Source organism: Lagenorhynchus albirostris, chromosome 11, assembly GCF_949774975.1.
Source record: "Lagenorhynchus albirostris chromosome 11, mLagAlb1.1, whole genome shotgun sequence".
In the NCBI taxonomy this organism is placed as follows: Eukaryota; Metazoa; Chordata; class Mammalia; order Artiodactyla; family Delphinidae; genus Lagenorhynchus; species Lagenorhynchus albirostris.
The window spans coordinates 50,343,988-50,362,044 of record NC_083105.1 but is presented as its reverse complement, the minus strand read 5'-3'; the positions used below and the strand labels follow the sequence as shown (position 1 = coordinate 50,362,044).

The 18,057-nt window shown below is 41.7% G+C and overlaps 1 protein-coding gene across 1 annotated transcript in view; it reads right to left on the bottom strand.

Moving 5' to 3' along the window:
• Positions 1-18,057, bottom strand: part of GRIP1 (glutamate receptor interacting protein 1) — a 703,482-nt gene that overhangs the window by 55,000 nt on the left and 630,425 nt on the right. Inside the window, exons 15-17 of the mRNA XM_060164614.1 lie at positions 15,750-15,819; positions 13,948-14,093; positions 2,431-2,575 (exon numbers count right to left, since the gene is read on the bottom strand). Coding sequence (XP_060020597.1) covers positions 2,431-2,575; positions 13,948-14,093; positions 15,750-15,819 — 361 coding nt within the window. The remainder of the gene's footprint in view (positions 1-2,430; positions 2,576-13,947; positions 14,094-15,749; positions 15,820-18,057) is intronic.

Below are 18,057 nucleotides of genomic sequence, written 5' to 3'. Positions count from 1 at the left end.
CGTGCCCTGGTCCAGGAAGATCCCACATGCCGCAGAGCGGCTGGGCCTATGAGCCATGGCCGCTGAGCCTGTGCTCCGCAACGGGAGAGGCCACAGCAGTGAGAGGCTCGCGTACTGCAAAAAAAAAAAGAGTTGGCAAGGGTCTCTAGAAGTCACTACTTGCCTTCTCCTGAGCAATGTTACAAGATAACTGCGTCTGTTGTGAATTACTTTTTAGTTTCAAATAAAATCAGAAAAAATGTTTTAATTACTATTTAAAATGGACTTGTGGGCTGTTTAAATTCCAGGAAAGCTGAGTCATTTGACAACCCTCTTAAAAATCCCAAGGAAACGAGCAAAGTGGGACAATCACTGTAGTGATGTTTAGCATGGAGCAGTCCTTTCTACAGACTTAGAAGTGTTGAACACAATCAGTCAGCATCCCAGCTTACCAGAAGCAAGGTTTAGACACGAGACCCTGGTGTGGCAGGCCCCCCGCCACCCCCCAGTGGTGATTCCAAGAACTGAAAAAGGCTGAACTCAGGAATCAGTTTTGTTTTTTTTTTTGCCGCACTGCGTGACTTGCAGGAGCTCAGTTCCCCGACCAGGGATCGAGCCTGTGTCCCCTGCAGTGGAAGCGTGGAGTCCTAGCTACTGGACCGCCAGGGAAGTCCCAGGAATCAATTTGAATCCAACTCTGTCACCTACCAGCTGTGTGACCTGGGTACCTTATTTTCACCTCTCTAGGTGTCAGTTTCCTCATCACTAGAATGGGGATAGTCATCTCACAGGGAAGCTCTGAGGGCTAAATAGGAAAACACATGTAAAAGGGCTTAACATCCTGCTTGAAATGTGGAAAAAGAAAATTAATGTATTGAGCAATAGATAAACCTTTGATCTTTTCCCTTCTCGTCCCATTCTCACCCGATTCTGAACCAGCAGACTGGAATTTACGATTCTGATGTGCACCATATCTATCTTTGTTTGAAAGCACAGGATGGGGGAGGAGCAGACTCACAGCAGTCAAACTCAGGAAAGGTTTAAACACTCAGATCTCTCCACCTGGGTTGAAGGATGTGGAGTGGGAATCCCATATGCTAGCCTCTAGGGTGCCGGCTCACTTGAAATATCCTGAGTGAAGGAAGCCCAGCTCACAGCCTGCTTCTGACTGAGTGGTCCGACCCCAGGTTGCTTTGGGGTCGGTGGGCAGCGGTGCTGGGCAGCAGCAAGTGGGGCCACGGAGGTGAAACTGGGTCACACAGATTATGAGGGGCTGCCTAACAAGTCTACCGATGCATCTACTCTCAAGGAATTTTTTTTCCTTTAAAAAAAAAAAAAGAGAGAGAGATCAATTCATTCTTCCATGAAGAGTCTCCAAGGAGTGCCCTGGAGGTCCAGTGGTTAGGACTCGGTGCTTTCACTAACGTGGCCTGGGTTCAATCCCTGGTCGGGGAACTAAGATCCCACAACTGTGTGACGGCACGGCCAAAAAAACCAACAGTCTCCAGTTTATGAAAGAGCCATGCTGTAAGCCATCGAACACTTGACCAGGAGGTTGCTGAATCAGATCAATAGTATCCTTTTCCTCATTGTCTAACAGAGAAACCTAGGACAGGGGGACACCTGAAGCATACCGTATCATAGGTGTCTCTGTTAATATCAGAATACGAAACTCCAACAGGGCAGCCTTTTTTGAGCTGCCTCGCTGCCCTCACCTGACAGATGAGGGTGTTGGATGAGCTGATTTCTAAGGTACCTTGCAGCTCCAAAATTCTGTGATGCTATATCTCTGTTTTGCAAACCAGTGTCTTCAAGTGTCAGCATGAACAGTGTGTGTGCACTCCTGAGCTAGGTTACTGGAGGACAGATCAGGTTATGGGGTTTGGAATATGTCCTACAACGTGTCTTGGAAAGAAATACAGTAAAATGGGGGTGGGGTGCATGCCAATGGAGACAAATTGCCGAAGCAACAAACGGGCATTCCAAATTTCAAGATGTTATTAAGTCACTGCACTGTTTCCTGAAATCTTTGAAGACGAAGCTTCTGTCACCCTCTCAGCCGCTAAGCCCGGTACCTGTCAGGTAACAGAGGCTCAGGAAATGTTTGCTGAATTGAATTGGACGAGCCTTTTAACCTCCTTGAACTTTTAGTCTCCTCTTCTCAAAATGGACACAATATAAATTTACCTCTAGTCAATTGTGGTCGGTTTACACATTTCTGGAGACTAATATCAATGCTAAGCCCAGGACACTTTTAACTGCCTATAACATGCCCCTCAAAATCAAGTCAGAGCTCTGCCTGAGAGTTTTCAAGCTCTAAAATCAATCCTTTGTGCAGAGTTGAAAAAGTCAACAGATAACCAAGCAGGAGAGGGGAGCATGTTTTTACGTGGCTGTGAGGAAGGAAACCCATTTCAGACAGGTGATTGTAGAAGTTGCTTCGAATGTTACCTTTCAGCTAACCCTCCTTTGGTGAGGCTTGAAATGATAATAGGATCAAAAGGCTCTTCAGTTCCTGAAATCGTGATGCCAAGGGGCCCCCCGTAGCGCTTCAGCTCCACGGTGTAAATAATTGCTCCGGAACTTTCTTGCTCATCTGCAATAAATGCCAACGAGTCGTAATTGGTTTCTTGGGAAGAAGCAGAGTAAAAAGACACATATATTCACACATAAAACAAGAAATTCAAAACATCATCATCAAAGCACTGTGTCTCAGAAAATAATTATTTTGGGAAGTAGCATTTCCTCAGTAGGATATACCATTCTAATACAGGGATGTAGTTGTTATCAGTGTCAGGGAAAGGGTTCTCTGCCTGCTGACTTATGTTTTAAATCTGTGAGCGAGCTTCCCAGCCGGCACTGCGGGCCCTTTAGACAATGTCCCTGCCTAGCACAGTGCTTGCCCAGCATTTTGTGAGTGTGCCACGAATATCCGTGGACTGAACACACCGCTGAGGAGGCGATATGGGTGGAGAGAGTCACGCAGTAAACAGAGACTGGGCTCCGCAATTCCTATTTTCAGGCTTTACAGGCAAGCTAACTCTCAATATAGAAAAGTTGATTTAACTCACGGTTGGAGCAAACTTTAACATATGCATGGTTAAGTGGGGCTTGGAAATCTGGATCCCTTACCTATTGTTCCTCTGTGTCTTAAAATGTGAATCTTATTCACAAAATCTGTGAATCTTATTCACAAATACACAGATAGTAAAACAGACGTTTGAATGATTATCTGTCCGCTGTTCTTGAGACTAGGAGCCACGTAAGTTACACTTCAGTAGCACATGCTAGGTTGCCACACTCTCGTGAGCTAAGTTTCACCATTTAATGTTCCTATGAAGGAAAACATTTGTGAGTGTGGTCTGCCTAAAGCATTGGCTTGAAAGATGTCATGGGACACCTTTCGCATGGCTGGGTATTTTGACTGCATCAAAGTTGCAAATATGCAGTCTCAGAATTCAAAGGTTTTTATTTGCTTATGACATGCTGAAAGTTCTTGAGCATTTCTTGCTTTATTCCTTGGGCCTGGGAGCTGTGAGTGGTTAAGGAGTTGTTCATTGCTGTACCTAAGGATACAATGAAATGGTCCAGTAGATACTTGAACAAAACAGTCAGTTTTTATAGTCAGGCTGTATCCCGGAGAAGCATTAATACAGTCACATTTCTGCAATGAGCAGCTGTTCATTTATGATATGAGACCCTAAACTAAGGAGGAATAGAAAAGCTTGAATTAACAATTCAATGATCTGTGTGTGCGGTGAAGAATTATAATGAATATAAAATGAAATGTCTATAGAGAAATGTAGGAAGCGATGTGTCCTTTCCTGTCAGCACTTACTTCACTTCTGGCCACAGATTGGGAGCTCTGGGACGTACCCATTGCCTCCACTCCCTCAGTGGAGGAAGAAGAAGCTCCGTACATAGAGAACAAAGACCATCTACCACACACTGGAATGTTTAAATCAACATCCTAGGGTATAAACGTCTTCAACATTAGACTCAAATTTATACTGGCAGCTGAGAATCCTCCACATCAAGGCTTCGATGGCTCTGTTTCACGGTTTACACACTTCTTCCAGGGTTCTACTTTAGTTGTGGTCAACAGGCTGGTGATGGGCTGCCAAGCAGCTGCTGAGAGAAGCGCCAGGATGCAGAGTAACCAAAAATGGAGGGACAGTCAAAAGTCTAACTTTTTCTACACTGTGATAGATCATCACCTGTCAGAACTGGCGTTGACATAAATGAATAGGGTATTACAGGACAGATGACAAGTATTTTGCAGTCTGTGCCACCAACTATATTCTGCATAAAATTCTAGGTGAGTCATTTGATTAGTAAACCTTGATATAGTTAAGCGTTAGTTACCGCTGGGCACTCTACTGGCCATTCAGCGTGGGTGTGTGCGCCAGTGGGAAGACCCTGCCCTTTTATTGCCCTAAGTGTGAGCACTGCCTTGTCAACGGGCACCAAGCATTCTGGATGTGGCCATCAGCTCTTTATGGGAGTTGTGGGAAATGGCAGTTCCCAAGTACATGGAACCCAGCTGCCCAGAACCCAGGAACCTGTGGGAAGCTTCAGCGGAAACTTTAGTCTAGATGAAAACAACCATTGGCCCATAGGAAGGTGAGCTGGGGGTGCAGTCCCATTCACCAGGAGAAGGGGGAGAAATTGGTTCCAGCTAGCTCATTCTTCAGGTAACCCAGAGTGAGTGCCCTGTGTTATTTCTGGACAGTTTTGCAACTTGCACCTAAGATGACAAAATAACGCCAGAATGGAGTAAACTGGTTTAGGATGGTTTCAGGCCACTTTATGTAGGAACATTTTAAATTAGGCAGCTGAGGCGTCCCAATAACAAAAGGCAATTGTTAGGGACTCAATGAGTTTAAATAGTGGTGAGATGCAAACCAAGAAAATGGCTGTATATTAATGAAGAAGTGATGCTATATTTAGATTATGACAAAAATGTAGTTGATTTCTGATTCCTTCAACAAATAAAGAACTTGGAAACAAAAATGAGAATGGGTAAATTTAAGAGACGTTACAACCAAAAGCAATGAATACTTCTTTTTGGATCCTAATTCAAACCAACTGTGTTTTAAAAACCTGTCTACCCATGTATATGAAAACCAGGGAGATGGGAACACTGAGTACATATTTGAGGAGATTAAGAATTATTGCTAATATTTTGGGGCTTCCCTGGTGGCACAGTTAAGAATCCGCCTGCCAATGCAGGGGACACGGATTTGAGCCCTGGTCCAGGAAGATCCCACATGCCGCAGAGCAACTAAGCCTGTGCGCCACAACTACTAAGCCTGTGCTCTAGAGCCCGAGAGCCACAACTACTGAAGCCCACGCACCTAGAGCCCATGCTCCGCAACAAGAGAAGCCACCGCAATGAGAAGCCTGTGCACTGCAGCGAGGAGTAGCCCCGGCTCGCCGCAACTAGAGAAAGCCCATGTGCGGCAACAAAGACCCAATGCAGCCAAAAATAAATAAATAAACAAATAAATAAATAAGTAAATAAATTTTAAAAAAGAATTATTGCTAATATTTAAAATTGTGATGATATTTAGTTATGTATTTTAGAAGTCTTTTATAAGAGTATTGTTTAGGGATACATTAATAATATTTGCAAGATGCAATGATATGATGTCTGGAATTTCTTCAGAATAATTCAGTGTGTGGGTGGGGTGCGGAAATTAGGGTGGGAGTAGATCTGAAGCAAGACTGATTCTAAGTTGCTAACTGTTGATGCTAGGTGATGTGGGCTGGTTCATTACACCATCTTTCTCTATTTTTAAATATATTTTCATAGTAATTTTTTAAAAAGAAAAAATATTAATTCCCTTAGAAAACCCTATGTGGATGCCTTGAGTAAAGACACATTTAATTAGTTTGGCTTCCGTACTCTCTTAGCTGATGATGGCTGCCTGTACACTGTCTTGTCCAGACCCCACGACCCATCTGCCCACCAGGCAGGGTTCCCAAAGCATCCTACTGCCATGTGCTCTTGAGGAGGCCCCATGTCAGCTCTGCCCAGTTGTTCACAGCAATGGTCTCTTCCTAAATGTTTTCCTACTTCGGATCCAGACTTTGTCCCTCTCTCCCACATCTATTTTCACCAGTCTTGCCAACATTGAATTCCATCTCTTTTCTTCCCAGAATATTCTGAAAGCATAAATCTGAACATGTCACTCTCTTCCTTGAAGCTTTCCGTCAGGTCCCAGATTTCTGAAGAATAAAGGGCAACCCCTTGGCATGAACAGGGCTGGAGCCTCTGTCTTCCACTATCCTTTCCCATCCCAATCCAATCTAATTCTCTCCTCACTGAACGACCTGTGGTCCATTTAAAGACACTTTGTTCACATCTTTAACCTTGCACATGTTACTCCCTGGAAGCAGACGTCTTTCCTCTGCCGGAGAATCTCTACTCTTCCTTTAAAACTTGGCTCAGATGTCTTATATCTCTGGAAGCCTTCCTGGCTCCTCAGCTGAGACTAGAGACCTTTCCTATGAGATCCTACAGCTCCTGTGTATTTTTCTAGTGTTTCTCAACTTCTTTAAAAAAAAATTATTGCCTCCTCTCCTCCCATCAAGGAGAAAAATTAAATTTAAATTCTCCCTAATGAGAGAAATTAAATACGAGGGAATAAGAGTCAGTCGGGTGGGTTGAGCTTTGGAGGGTCACAAACTATTGTAACGTAATATCTAAGATTCTTTGCTCCCTGAGAACCAAATTTTATTTTTTTTAATTGAAGTGGAGTTGATTTACAATGTTGTGTTAGTTTCAGGTGTACAGCCAAGTGATTCAGTTATGCATACATATGTATCTATTTTTTTCAGGTTCTTTTCCCTTATACCTGAGAACCAATTTTTGCCCCCATCTGGAATGCATGGTCTAGTTTATATGCTTTTCGCTCTATGTGTCTCCTTAACTAGAACAGGATCACCTTGAAAATTACGATTTTTTATATTCACATGCCCAGAGCCTAGAACTATGCCTGGCACCAAGGAGACTCCAGTAAATGCCTAAACAAATGAGCGAAAGGATAAATGCCTGTCAGCAGGCAGTCACTGGGTCCTAGCTTTGTGAGTCACCCCTCCGGCTACTCCAAGGTCTAGATTCCTTTTCCAAGGTGATGCAGACCCAATCAGCCTCATTCAAAGAGTGAGAATAAAGCCTGGGCTGCCTGAGTTAGCTGCAGGCTGCACTTCCAAATCCATCTGCCTTCTCGGGCGTCGGCCCAACTGGCAGCTGTAAGGCCCTGCAGCTTGGGAGGAAGGTGATAACTGTCATTTACGCTCAGACCATTTTGGAGGTGGAAGCACTCCAAGACGCTGTCTCCTTGAGGCTGGTCCAGCTTAGAAAGGAGCAACTGGAGTGTTGAACCAGAAAAGAAACTTTCTGAGAAGGAAGAATGCAGGGTCACCAGGAAGTTGCAAAGTGAGCCTAAACAGATCTTAATGATATTACAAACAGCTTCTATATCACAACAGAAGGTTTATCACTATTAGCAAAAGAGGTGAAAGGAGCCAGACAATTTGTTTGTTCTGCTCAGCTCTAGTTAAGGAAATTAATGGGATCACGGAACAGATGCAAAATTGCAGCATTACTCATCTGCAATGTTATTTTCAAGCTTTTTTTTTTTTTCCGGTATGTGGGCCTCTCACCGTCGTGGCCTCTCCCATTGCAGAGCACAGGCTCCAAACGTGCAGGCTCAGCAGCCATGGCTCATGGGCCCAGCCGCTCCGCGGCATGGGGGATCTTCCCGGACCGGGGCACGAACCCGTGTCCCCCGCATCGGCAGGCGGACTCTCAACTACTGCGCCACCAGCGAAGCCCGTTTTCAGGCTTCTTGAGTGCCGCCTATTTAACAAAACGAACGCTATCTGGCTTGAATCCATAACGGCAGCTGGATTTGGGAGGCTTGGATTTGGGAGAGGGTCTTTGGAATGCATAAATGTACAGGTCAATCAAAGTTCACTTCAACTAAAAGTGATGGAATTCATTTCACAGAGTATGGCTACATTTCTTGGAGGTGGACAGACCTGAGAAAATGAACCATTTAGAACAATACTCTCTACAACTGCCTTACTGTTGTGCCAATAAGGCCAACCTTACTGGCCTTACCAAAGTCATGTTCCAAGGAGCTGCTGAGTGTTTAAGAGTAGAATTTGAATTTCCTTATGTAAGTGATCATTTATAAGTCTCCAAATTAGGTTGCCTTGTGACAGTGTTTCTTCAAGTGTAGTTCTGGGATGAGAAATTTTAGCAGTATCTGAGAACTTGTTAGAAATACCAATTCTCAGCTCTATCCCAGACCCGTAGGAATCTGAAACTCTGGAGGAAGAGCCCAGTCACCAGTGTTTTAACAAGCCCTCTGGGTGACTGTGATGCTGACTTGAGTTTGAAAATCATTACTACTTTGAGACAAAGCAGAAAAAAGGGAAGAGTACTTTAAAAAAAAAAATCTATCAGAGTTTCTTCTTGCAGCCAGCCTCTTGCCAAAACAACCCCTATCACTGTTCTTCGCACAGCCAGGATCATTCCTGGTTGCTTCGATGGGGCACTTCTGCTACTTCAACCTAGATTTGAGGGGGAAAAAGCTGCTGCAAATTACTTAGCCGGCTTAACACTGATGAAGTGAAAAAAAAAAAAAAAAAGATGAAAGCCCAAATCTTTGAAGGGCAGATGATTTAACTGGTACTAATAAGGCTATATTTGCATAAGACTCTATTTGAAATTGTGAAAAGGTAATTTGCTTCCGATGGGACAAGTTGCCGCCTGGAAATGTTTCTCAACGCAGATCAGAGCCGGTGAAGGGAAAATACTGAATTTTTAGTCTCTACAAACATGCTACGTATTAGAAGTGAGGGGCTCTAAATCAAGAGAGAGGCCATTAGCGTCCGCATATTTGACTGGCACAAAGGCAGTGATACAAAGCGGACCCTTAGAAATTATTTGGGACAGATTTGGAAGCTTCCATGTATTTCTTCCCACAATTCCCCCAAATTCTCTCCTTTGCTTCAGGGTTCTTTCTCAGATCTCCAAACCCTCCCCTCTTCAGCTACGTTGGATCTAGATGCAGTCAAGATCTTATTTCAAGCAATAGATCTTACTTGCATCTCTGAGGGCCTGGGGATTAGGTAACAGCCATGGTTCTAGAGGCTTGGACCCAGACAAGCACCGACTGGCTGTACTCGATTTATGTTCCCGTGGTAACGAAAGATGACAGATGTACAAGCTCCTCTAGAGAGAATGGCCACTGAATATGGGGGGTGGGGGCTTCCCTACAATCCCAGGTGTTCCAAAAGATTTGGCCATAGTAAAATAAAGCTAAAATTAATTTTATTTTTTTTTTGCGGTACGCGGGCCTCTCACTGCTGTGGCCTCTCCTGTTGCAGAGCACAGGCTCTGGACGCGCAGGCTCAGCGGCCATGGCTCATGGGCCCAACCGCTCCGCGGCATGTGGGATCTTCCCGAACCGGGGCACGAACCCGTGTCCCCTGCATCGGCAAGCGGACTCTCAACCACTGCGCCACCAGGGAAGCCCTAAAATTAATTTTAAAAGCATCCTAATAATGGCTGTTGATAGTCTGCATTCACTGGGCCTTACTTGGTGCCATTCATTGTCGCTGAGCGCTAAAATATCAATATATTGCCTCCTTTGATCCTTAAAACTGCCGCGTTCAGGACGCATTCAATGGACATTGCGGATGAGGGCACTGGTGCCCAGAGAAGTTAATTTTCCGAAGTTTCCCAGCTTGTCAGTTGTGAAGTCAGCCTAGTGTTCTTAGTCATTTTATTTTACTGCTTCCCCCAGCCAGTGCTAGAAACAGAGTTAATGCAGACTCTCTTGAATGCCTCTTCATTACTTCAGTAAGTGACCGCAACCAGTGGTCACAGACCAAATACCCTGGCCTCGTTCCCCTGCTTTTTGTCTTTTAATGGCTCCTCATTGGCTTCTGGGGTAAAGTTCACATTTTTTAACATAGTTAGAAGGACCATAATGATCTGGCTTCAGTGTATCCATCTATTCACCCACTACTGAGTCCTTACACAAACTTTTTGCTTCAGCTATACCTGCTAGTAGGATGTGCTGCTCTCTCTGACTTCCTTTGGCTCATACTTTTCCTCTGGTTAATTTTAACACCTCCCAAATACTTTCAAGACCAAGGTTGTTAGAAGCATTTCCTTGAGCTCCCCAGTCTCAAATGGGTGCCTTCCCGTTCTCTTAACGTTTTGTGCACACACCTAGAACATTCATAATACTGTTGATTATTTTCTTCCGTTTCTCCTATAACATGGTGACTGATTTAAGGGCAGAGATGGTGTGTCCTTTTTAATCTAAGAACTGGCAGTCCCTAGTACCTTGCAGACACTAAATAAATGCTGATGGCGTGACTGAATGAAAAATAAAGACTTTAACAACGTTTGAGAATAGTTCTACCATCTCCTTTAAAGTACAAGGCAGAGCAATAAAATTATTGTAGCTGGAAGACAGGCTTACATTTTGAAGCAACATCTGTTAAACCCAATTCCAGTATTACTAGCTTAGGAAACCAAGTTATATCAAGTATGGTTATAAACTTTCTGTAACTGATCAGAGAACCAAGGATCGAGAGGAGCAGACACTTAAGAACTGGAAGCCTCCTGAAGTCTACTGGTACAGAAAGTCCAATATTAGTATAAGCAATATTTTAGGGAGTGAAGCATATATACCGAGTATTACCAGTCTAAAATACAGAGACAAAGGATGGCAACAATTTAAATCACCAGCTTAATTTCAGATTAAGCAAGGTATCAAACTTCCAAAATCAGTGACTGTTGTCATGAATAATGCTATTTTCCACTCATTTATATCTTGACCAAGGATCAGAACTAATGTGGGGAAAGGCATGTCAGGATGCAATAATAATAAAAATAGTTCCCAGTTACTGAATATTGATTGTGCCAGGAAATCTCTCTCTCAACAAGCTACAACAGCTCCCCAAGGTGGGTATTATTTTGTGCACATTACTGAAAATGGTACTGAATCTCAGGCAGGTTAAGTAACATGCCCAAACTGACACAGCTCAAATGTGGTAGAGCTGGATTTAAAAGTGTGTGCTCTGGGCTTCCCTGGTGGCGCAGCGGTTGAGAGTCCGCCTGCCGATGCAGGGGACACGGGTTCGTGCCCCGGTCCGGGAGGGTCCCACATGCCGCGGAGCGGCTGGGCCCGTGAGCCATGGCCGCTGGGCCTGCGCGTCCAGAGCCTGTGCTCCGCAGCGGGAGAGGCCACAGCAGTGAGAGGCCCGCGTACCATTAAAAAAAAAAAAAAAAAATTGTGTGCTCTTTATGTCTACATAGTTGGCCTTGAACTAGTCTATATCCAGGTTTTACATTTTGAATAATCCCTCCCCTTGCTTCGCTCTGAATAAAAAAGGATTCAGTTACTCAAATTACACTTATATTCTCATGGGGGAAGAGGATACAGAAACACTCAAATTCTTCCAAATTGATGATCAGATGATAATTTTCAAATAATGGTCTGTTATAAAAATGTGTCTAAGTGGGTGTATATTTTAATATGACAACTTGAGAAAATCTGGTTTGGGTAAGTATGTCTCTTGCACCTATATTTACAATCTTATTTTGGGGAGGTGCATGGTTTTCAATGGAAGGATTTAGGATTTTAAAAACTGGACCTCTTAAAATTAGAAAAAAGAACCCTAACAAGCATGATCATTACCATAGTATTAGGCATAGGGATTGTAGGGGGAAGGGTCTAAAGGGGAAAAATGAGCCAAAGGAAAGAAGCAACTGAAAGTAAGATCTGGCTCTCCAAGTGCTCAGCTGTTGTTTCTGAAACTCCCCCCAGTGTGTCTGCACAGCCTGGCTTTGGAACTGGGAACATCGCCAACCACAAGCACCATACATATTCATCTCTGGCTTGGCTTCTTCACTCTGCAAGGAAGATAGCTGAGATCTGCTTAGCTTGGCAAATCATGCAAAATGGGTTTCTCCACAGGGCTTTGCCTCTTTACTAGGACAGAACCCCGTCTGACGCTGGAGGCTTTATCCTTCTTTTAAAATAAATCCCCCCCCAAAAATGCATGCTTTTTAGGAGAGAAATGCAAGTGTTGGTGTGGAAAATCAGTTGCTTGGGAAATAACTAGTAGAAATCTATGCATATTTTTAAACGTTCATTATAAAGTATACTCGGATATAATCATCTTTACCAGCTGTACTGATGGATGTAACTACCAACTTGTTTTGACTTTGAATAGGAATCATAAACACAAGGCTTGACATGACCACGAACTCTGGATCTAGAGGATTAGATTCCAGGAGATACCAGGACATTGACAACTGCTCATTATTGGTTGGGATGAAACTATATTCAGTAGAAACTCTCTTAATCAATCTCCCTTTAACCAATTTACTGGATTAATTGTGACTCTCCATCCTCTTTGTAAAATATACTGACCAATGCCACTGAATGTTCCAGAATAATAGGTTTCCCTCTGCAGTACCCCGTGTACCTCTGTTCCTGCTACCAATTGAGTCAAAAGCTTAAAAGTTTAGAGTCAATTATGATTATTTCCAATCCTGTTTATGCCAGTTGTACTTGTTATTGTAACGACATAATTTAATGAATCTTACATAACCTATGAAATATGAGTATATTGGATCTATGAAAAAATCAAATGCTTTGGAAAGATTCAATAAGGGGGATTATTAGGCAAGAAATCAACAGTTAATTACACAGAGGAAAAACTTGAAAACATTGGGGAAATAAAAATCTAGATGGAGTAAGCATTCAGATTGCTTTAAATTATTTAAATTCTCACTGCATTAAAGCAAAACAACACACAAAAACCAAACCTGGAAATCATAAACTGTATATTATGGGTATGACTTAGGCAAACAAGTCAAAAGGCTTGTAACTACGATCAGCAGAAAGTGTTGGCTTCACCCATAAGATCGGTACATTTTTAAGTTAAATGTTTATGTTATAGATATATGTTACTTTCTATAAATCCCCACATTAGTTGACTCTTTCAATTCATGAACTTTTTTCAGTTAGCTTGGGTTCTTATCAAAATCAGATAAAAGGGCGTCTGCTGCGGGGCTACTCAGATTGCTGGGTCTTGGCCCACAGCAGCATCATGATGAAGTTTGTTAGAAATGACAGTCTCAGGCCCCACCTAGGGTGAGCGCTCAGGAATTGTGTTTTAACTGAGCTCTTCCGGTGATTCTGAGGCCTTCTCAAGTTTGAGAGGCACCGCTCTCCTGTATTCGCACATAACTGGAAGCACTAACAATGGATACAGCCCTTTTAGAAAGCAACATGGTACAAGACTCATCCGAAATCATAAAAATTCCCTTTTTATTTTGACTCAGTCACCCTACTTTTAGGAATATTTCCTAAGGAAATAATTCAAAAGAAAAAAAGTTGAATAAAGATATCCACGCATAAAAATATCGGTTATTGTGCCACCTACAGTAATAAAACAACTGGGAGCAATCTAAGTAAGAAGAAAAGAATGGTAAATACATTACGGGCAGTAAATTCAAATGATAGCTATTAAGGGTTTGTAAAATGGTAACATGTTTATAAAGCTAAGGAAAAAAGAGAACACGCACTGTGGTTATAATTACGTAACATAATATCAACTAGAAAATGACCAGTTCTATTGTATTAGGGTGGTATCAGGTGATGATTAAGTTTTCATCTTTAAAGTTATTTTAATGTAGCTATAATGTTTATATAATGAAAATATCTTAATTATACCATTTAAAAGCACCATTATTTAAAATTCATACTACACTCTCAACGCCCAATTTAAAGACCCTCTTAACTACAAAAAACACTGCTGCCATGTCACTAGCCAGCTGTTGTATGTAAAACACCAAGATCTAATATCTTTGGTGACAGACGGGCAGTTAGAGAAATCAGTCTTCACTAAGGAGGTTATCAATACCTGAATTATCTTCATCTTTGCGGATTTTCAGCTTCACCAAGTCTTCACACTGCTGAAGGATCTGAACTGCATCTTCCATGGAACAGTTGTCCAGCCTGATGTTATCTATGGCAAGTAATTTATCCCCAAGTTCCAGGGTTCCCGTTCTGATAGTAAAGGCATAGCAAATGCATGATTAATGATGAGCACTTAACCAGGCCATTTAAGAGGCACTTAGCACAAAGCAGCATTATGGTAGCCTTTAGAAGAAATAAGATTCTTCAACTTTTAAAACTGCATTTTATTGACAAATCCTCTTTCTCCAGTCTTAATTTGGATGGCTGCCGTGACATTAAATTGCAGAGTATTAAAAAATATTTTTCTTCTGCTTTCTTCAATTAGACCAGGACAACCATATAAGCGTCACTCAGGAATTCTAAGGTTTCCAGGAAGGGGGGTAATGGGCCCAGGTTTACACAGCCCGGGTGTCCTTATGCTTCTCCAGATTGTTGCACCACTTTTGGTCCTTGGCAGTCCAGATACTAGGAGAGGATACAGGGAGTGAGGCGAGTCAAGGTGGGATGGCCTTAGGGGAGGTCTGAGTCCTGGTGTCTCTGCTATTTCCACCTGCACTGGGGAACTCACTATGGCTGCAGTAGGGAGAAAAGGGGAATTGGATGCTATCTGAAAGGTGGCCATTGAGAGTCTAATACTGGTTACGGACTGCTTCAGGTCTTGAAAGTTTTTAAAGGTCCTTCACGAAATGAGAAAAACAATGAGAAGGTATATGTTTTTGCAGGTGCTTCTGTATGTATATGCACACATATCTGTAAGGAAGGTTATGTTTTGGTAAGAACCATCCTTTATGCATTATGTCTGTGACCAAGATTGCTAATTGCTTCCCAGAATCCATTCTCCCTTCCTTCTTCTGGGTCATCCCCTAAAGATACACACCCCAGACTCTTTCTGCACCACCCCACCTCCCTTCTATGGCTGGAAAATCACAATGACTGGAGAAGCTGGAGAGGACGGCAGAGCTGCTTCTCCAGCCCTGCGTTGCCTGTCTACCTCCCAACTGCTGTATGAGAGACAAACTTCTGTCTTGTTGGATCCACTCCGTTTATGTCTCCTTGTCACAGTATCTGAGCCTATACCTATATACCTAAGTTCATACAATGTCCTTCCTACTTTTTGAGTGTTAAAATATTTCTTTAATAAAATGACTGTGATAACAGATGCGATTTTTTAAGTCCTTAACTGGAAAATAAAAAGAAAGTTAACAGTCTTACATCAATATTCCTAATCACTTAAAAATATTTTTGATCTGTGAAATTGAACGTTTGAGGCTCCCTGATTTTTGTGGTCTATGAACCAAATAGGATACATAAACACTGTTTAAGGCTCAAGGACCTGGCTTGACTAGGGAGGACATCCTGGCATCTAGCAAAACTCTCCCCTAAGCTATTATCTCCATGTGGGGTGACTCTCATCATTGGGGCCACTTTCAGTTTTTTAGCGGGAAAAATGAAGGATGGAAGATGATCAGTGAAGGAGAGGCTATGTTGGACTCATGAATGACCCTAAAAAACATTTTCATGTGATTGTTGTCTGTACTGGGTGCAGAAATAAACTGACACCGGGGGAGAGCTCTACATAGTCATTGACATTAGGGATGTCAAAAATATAATCGATTAATCATGGTTGCCTGGAAAATATTGAGAATACCATGACCTATTAGCAAGGTTGTCTTGGGTGTGGAAGAGGTCATTTCTGCTGTAATTAAGAAATACCTTGGGATGAATCAGTAAATCCATCTTTCTTACCTGTGTGCCACACTGCCTTTCTTGATATCTGATATGACCAGGGGGTCTCCTGGTTTTCTACTGGATGGTGCTGTAATAATGAAGATAGAATAGTCACATCTTTATATCCACGATTCACCCACTACTGTACAGGTCTCACTGTATAGCAGCCATTAATGCAAGTACAGTTTGTATGCAAAGCAAAGAGAATCAGCAAATGAATTTAAAAATGCACATATTACCCCTTCTTGATATAAAAATGTTTGTGTTAAAGTACTCATAAACTTGAAAACTAAAGCAAAGTTATTTTAAATCTGCAATTGAAGAAAGCAATTGAAAAGCTGCCCATCTGGATTAAATCTATTTCAATCTGTGATTCTCAAGAGACGGAGGTGAAGAGTGAATAGTCCAACAGAAAAGTGTATTAAAAGCAATCAGGGGCTCCCCTTAGTGGTACTTACATGTGATCCCTTCTCCTACCCATTCTTTCACTCCTTACCAGTGAGGAGACACCACTCTTCATGGGATCCTGCCATATTACTCAAGTGTACTGGGTGGGAAAGTGGATGAGAATCACTAATGTAAGTTTTTTTTTTTCCCCAGAAGGATATCTTTTGCTAGATAGACTGCAAATATTAAAATTTTGCTCACAAATTCATACCTAGAATGCTCTGAAATATTCAGAAATCTGACTGATGCTATTTATTTATACTTACATATATATTCATATTTAAACAAGTACATGTAACTTTTATTGAGTTTATAGATAAATCTATTATCCTGCACAGTGGTCAGTTTTGGGCTTTATAAATTTTCTTAGGAATATTTCCCTTTGGTGGTAATGGAATAATAATAATGAAAAGCCATTAGGAATGAGTCTACTTAGACTTAATCCTCAAAATGAACTATAGTCCATATTTAAGTACAAAAATATCATCTTGACCTAGAAAGTTTACATTTAATTTAGGAGTTCAATAATTAAAATGAACATACCAACATTTATAAACAACAATTTGCCTCCAATAGGAGACGTTTTACCAACCTGAAGCCTGGAGTGATTTCTTTTTAAGGATCATTAAAAGGCGCCTAATGTAAGATTTTATTATAAACAGTCTGATCACCCCATAATAATCACAGAACCATATCATATCCCATAATCCCATTTGAATCCCAGGAAAATGTTTATGCACAAGAACAGATGGTTTAATATCGCAACACATCATTGAAAGAAAAAGCAAACACATATACCAATACCTTACCCACCGAGTTAGTCCACAGTAAATGTTAATGGGACTTCATCCAATCACTATTCTTAGCTTCTAGCAAAGAATGCAAAACATTCTGTTCACTACAATTAATTCATAATTTAAACCTCCACTCAGTGATTTGATATAATTCCACTACAGAAATATAAACATCCAGCGGTTTTACTCATATTACATTTCAGAACAGCAAATCGTTCTGGGCACAGGGCACAAAAACAAAAACTTTGTTATAATCAGCAAATACAACTTTCCTAGCATCTGCCAATAACTTTACACGATATTTTCCCAAGCTTTAGTAACCATCACAGAGCACTCAATGTTTCCCTTGGTTTTTTAAAAAATTCATTTTCCATTGAAATGGACTAAAACAAAACAGTATAGGCAACGAAATACATCAAACCCATCTCTGTCACCCTTCTAACAGAGGAAAATAACACTGTGACCTCTGGACAAACCCACACAGCTTTGCAGAGGGGTGTGAAACTTCTAAAGGTCTACAGACATGTATGGTGCCCATTTCATGTTTACTACATTCTTCTCTTTCTCCTTTAATCAAGTCCATACTTGAGGTTTGAAAGGTTCATCAGGGTGGATGCCCACTGGAGGGATGAAGTTGAGCCCAGAAGTTGAGCTCCTGACACTATCACTACCATGCTTACCAGGCACATTAAATGTGGTCATGCCTTTGGGGCTTTGAGGGCTCAGTCATGGTTTGCACACCCTGGCACCATGTTTTATTTTATTTTTCTTTTAAAAAAATTTTAATTGAAATATAGTTGAGTTACAATGTTATGTTAATTTCTGCTGTACAGCAAAGTGACTCAGTTATACATATATATATACATTCTTTCTTTATATTCTTTTCCATTATGGATTATCATAGGATATTGAATATAGTTCTCTGTGCTATACAGTAGGAACTTGGGGTTGTTTATCCATTCTATATACAATAGTTTACATCTGCTAACCCCAACTTCCCAATCCATCCCTCCCCCACTCCCCTTCCCCTTGACAACCACAAGTCTGTTCTCTATATCTGAGTCGTTTCTGTTTCATAAATAAGT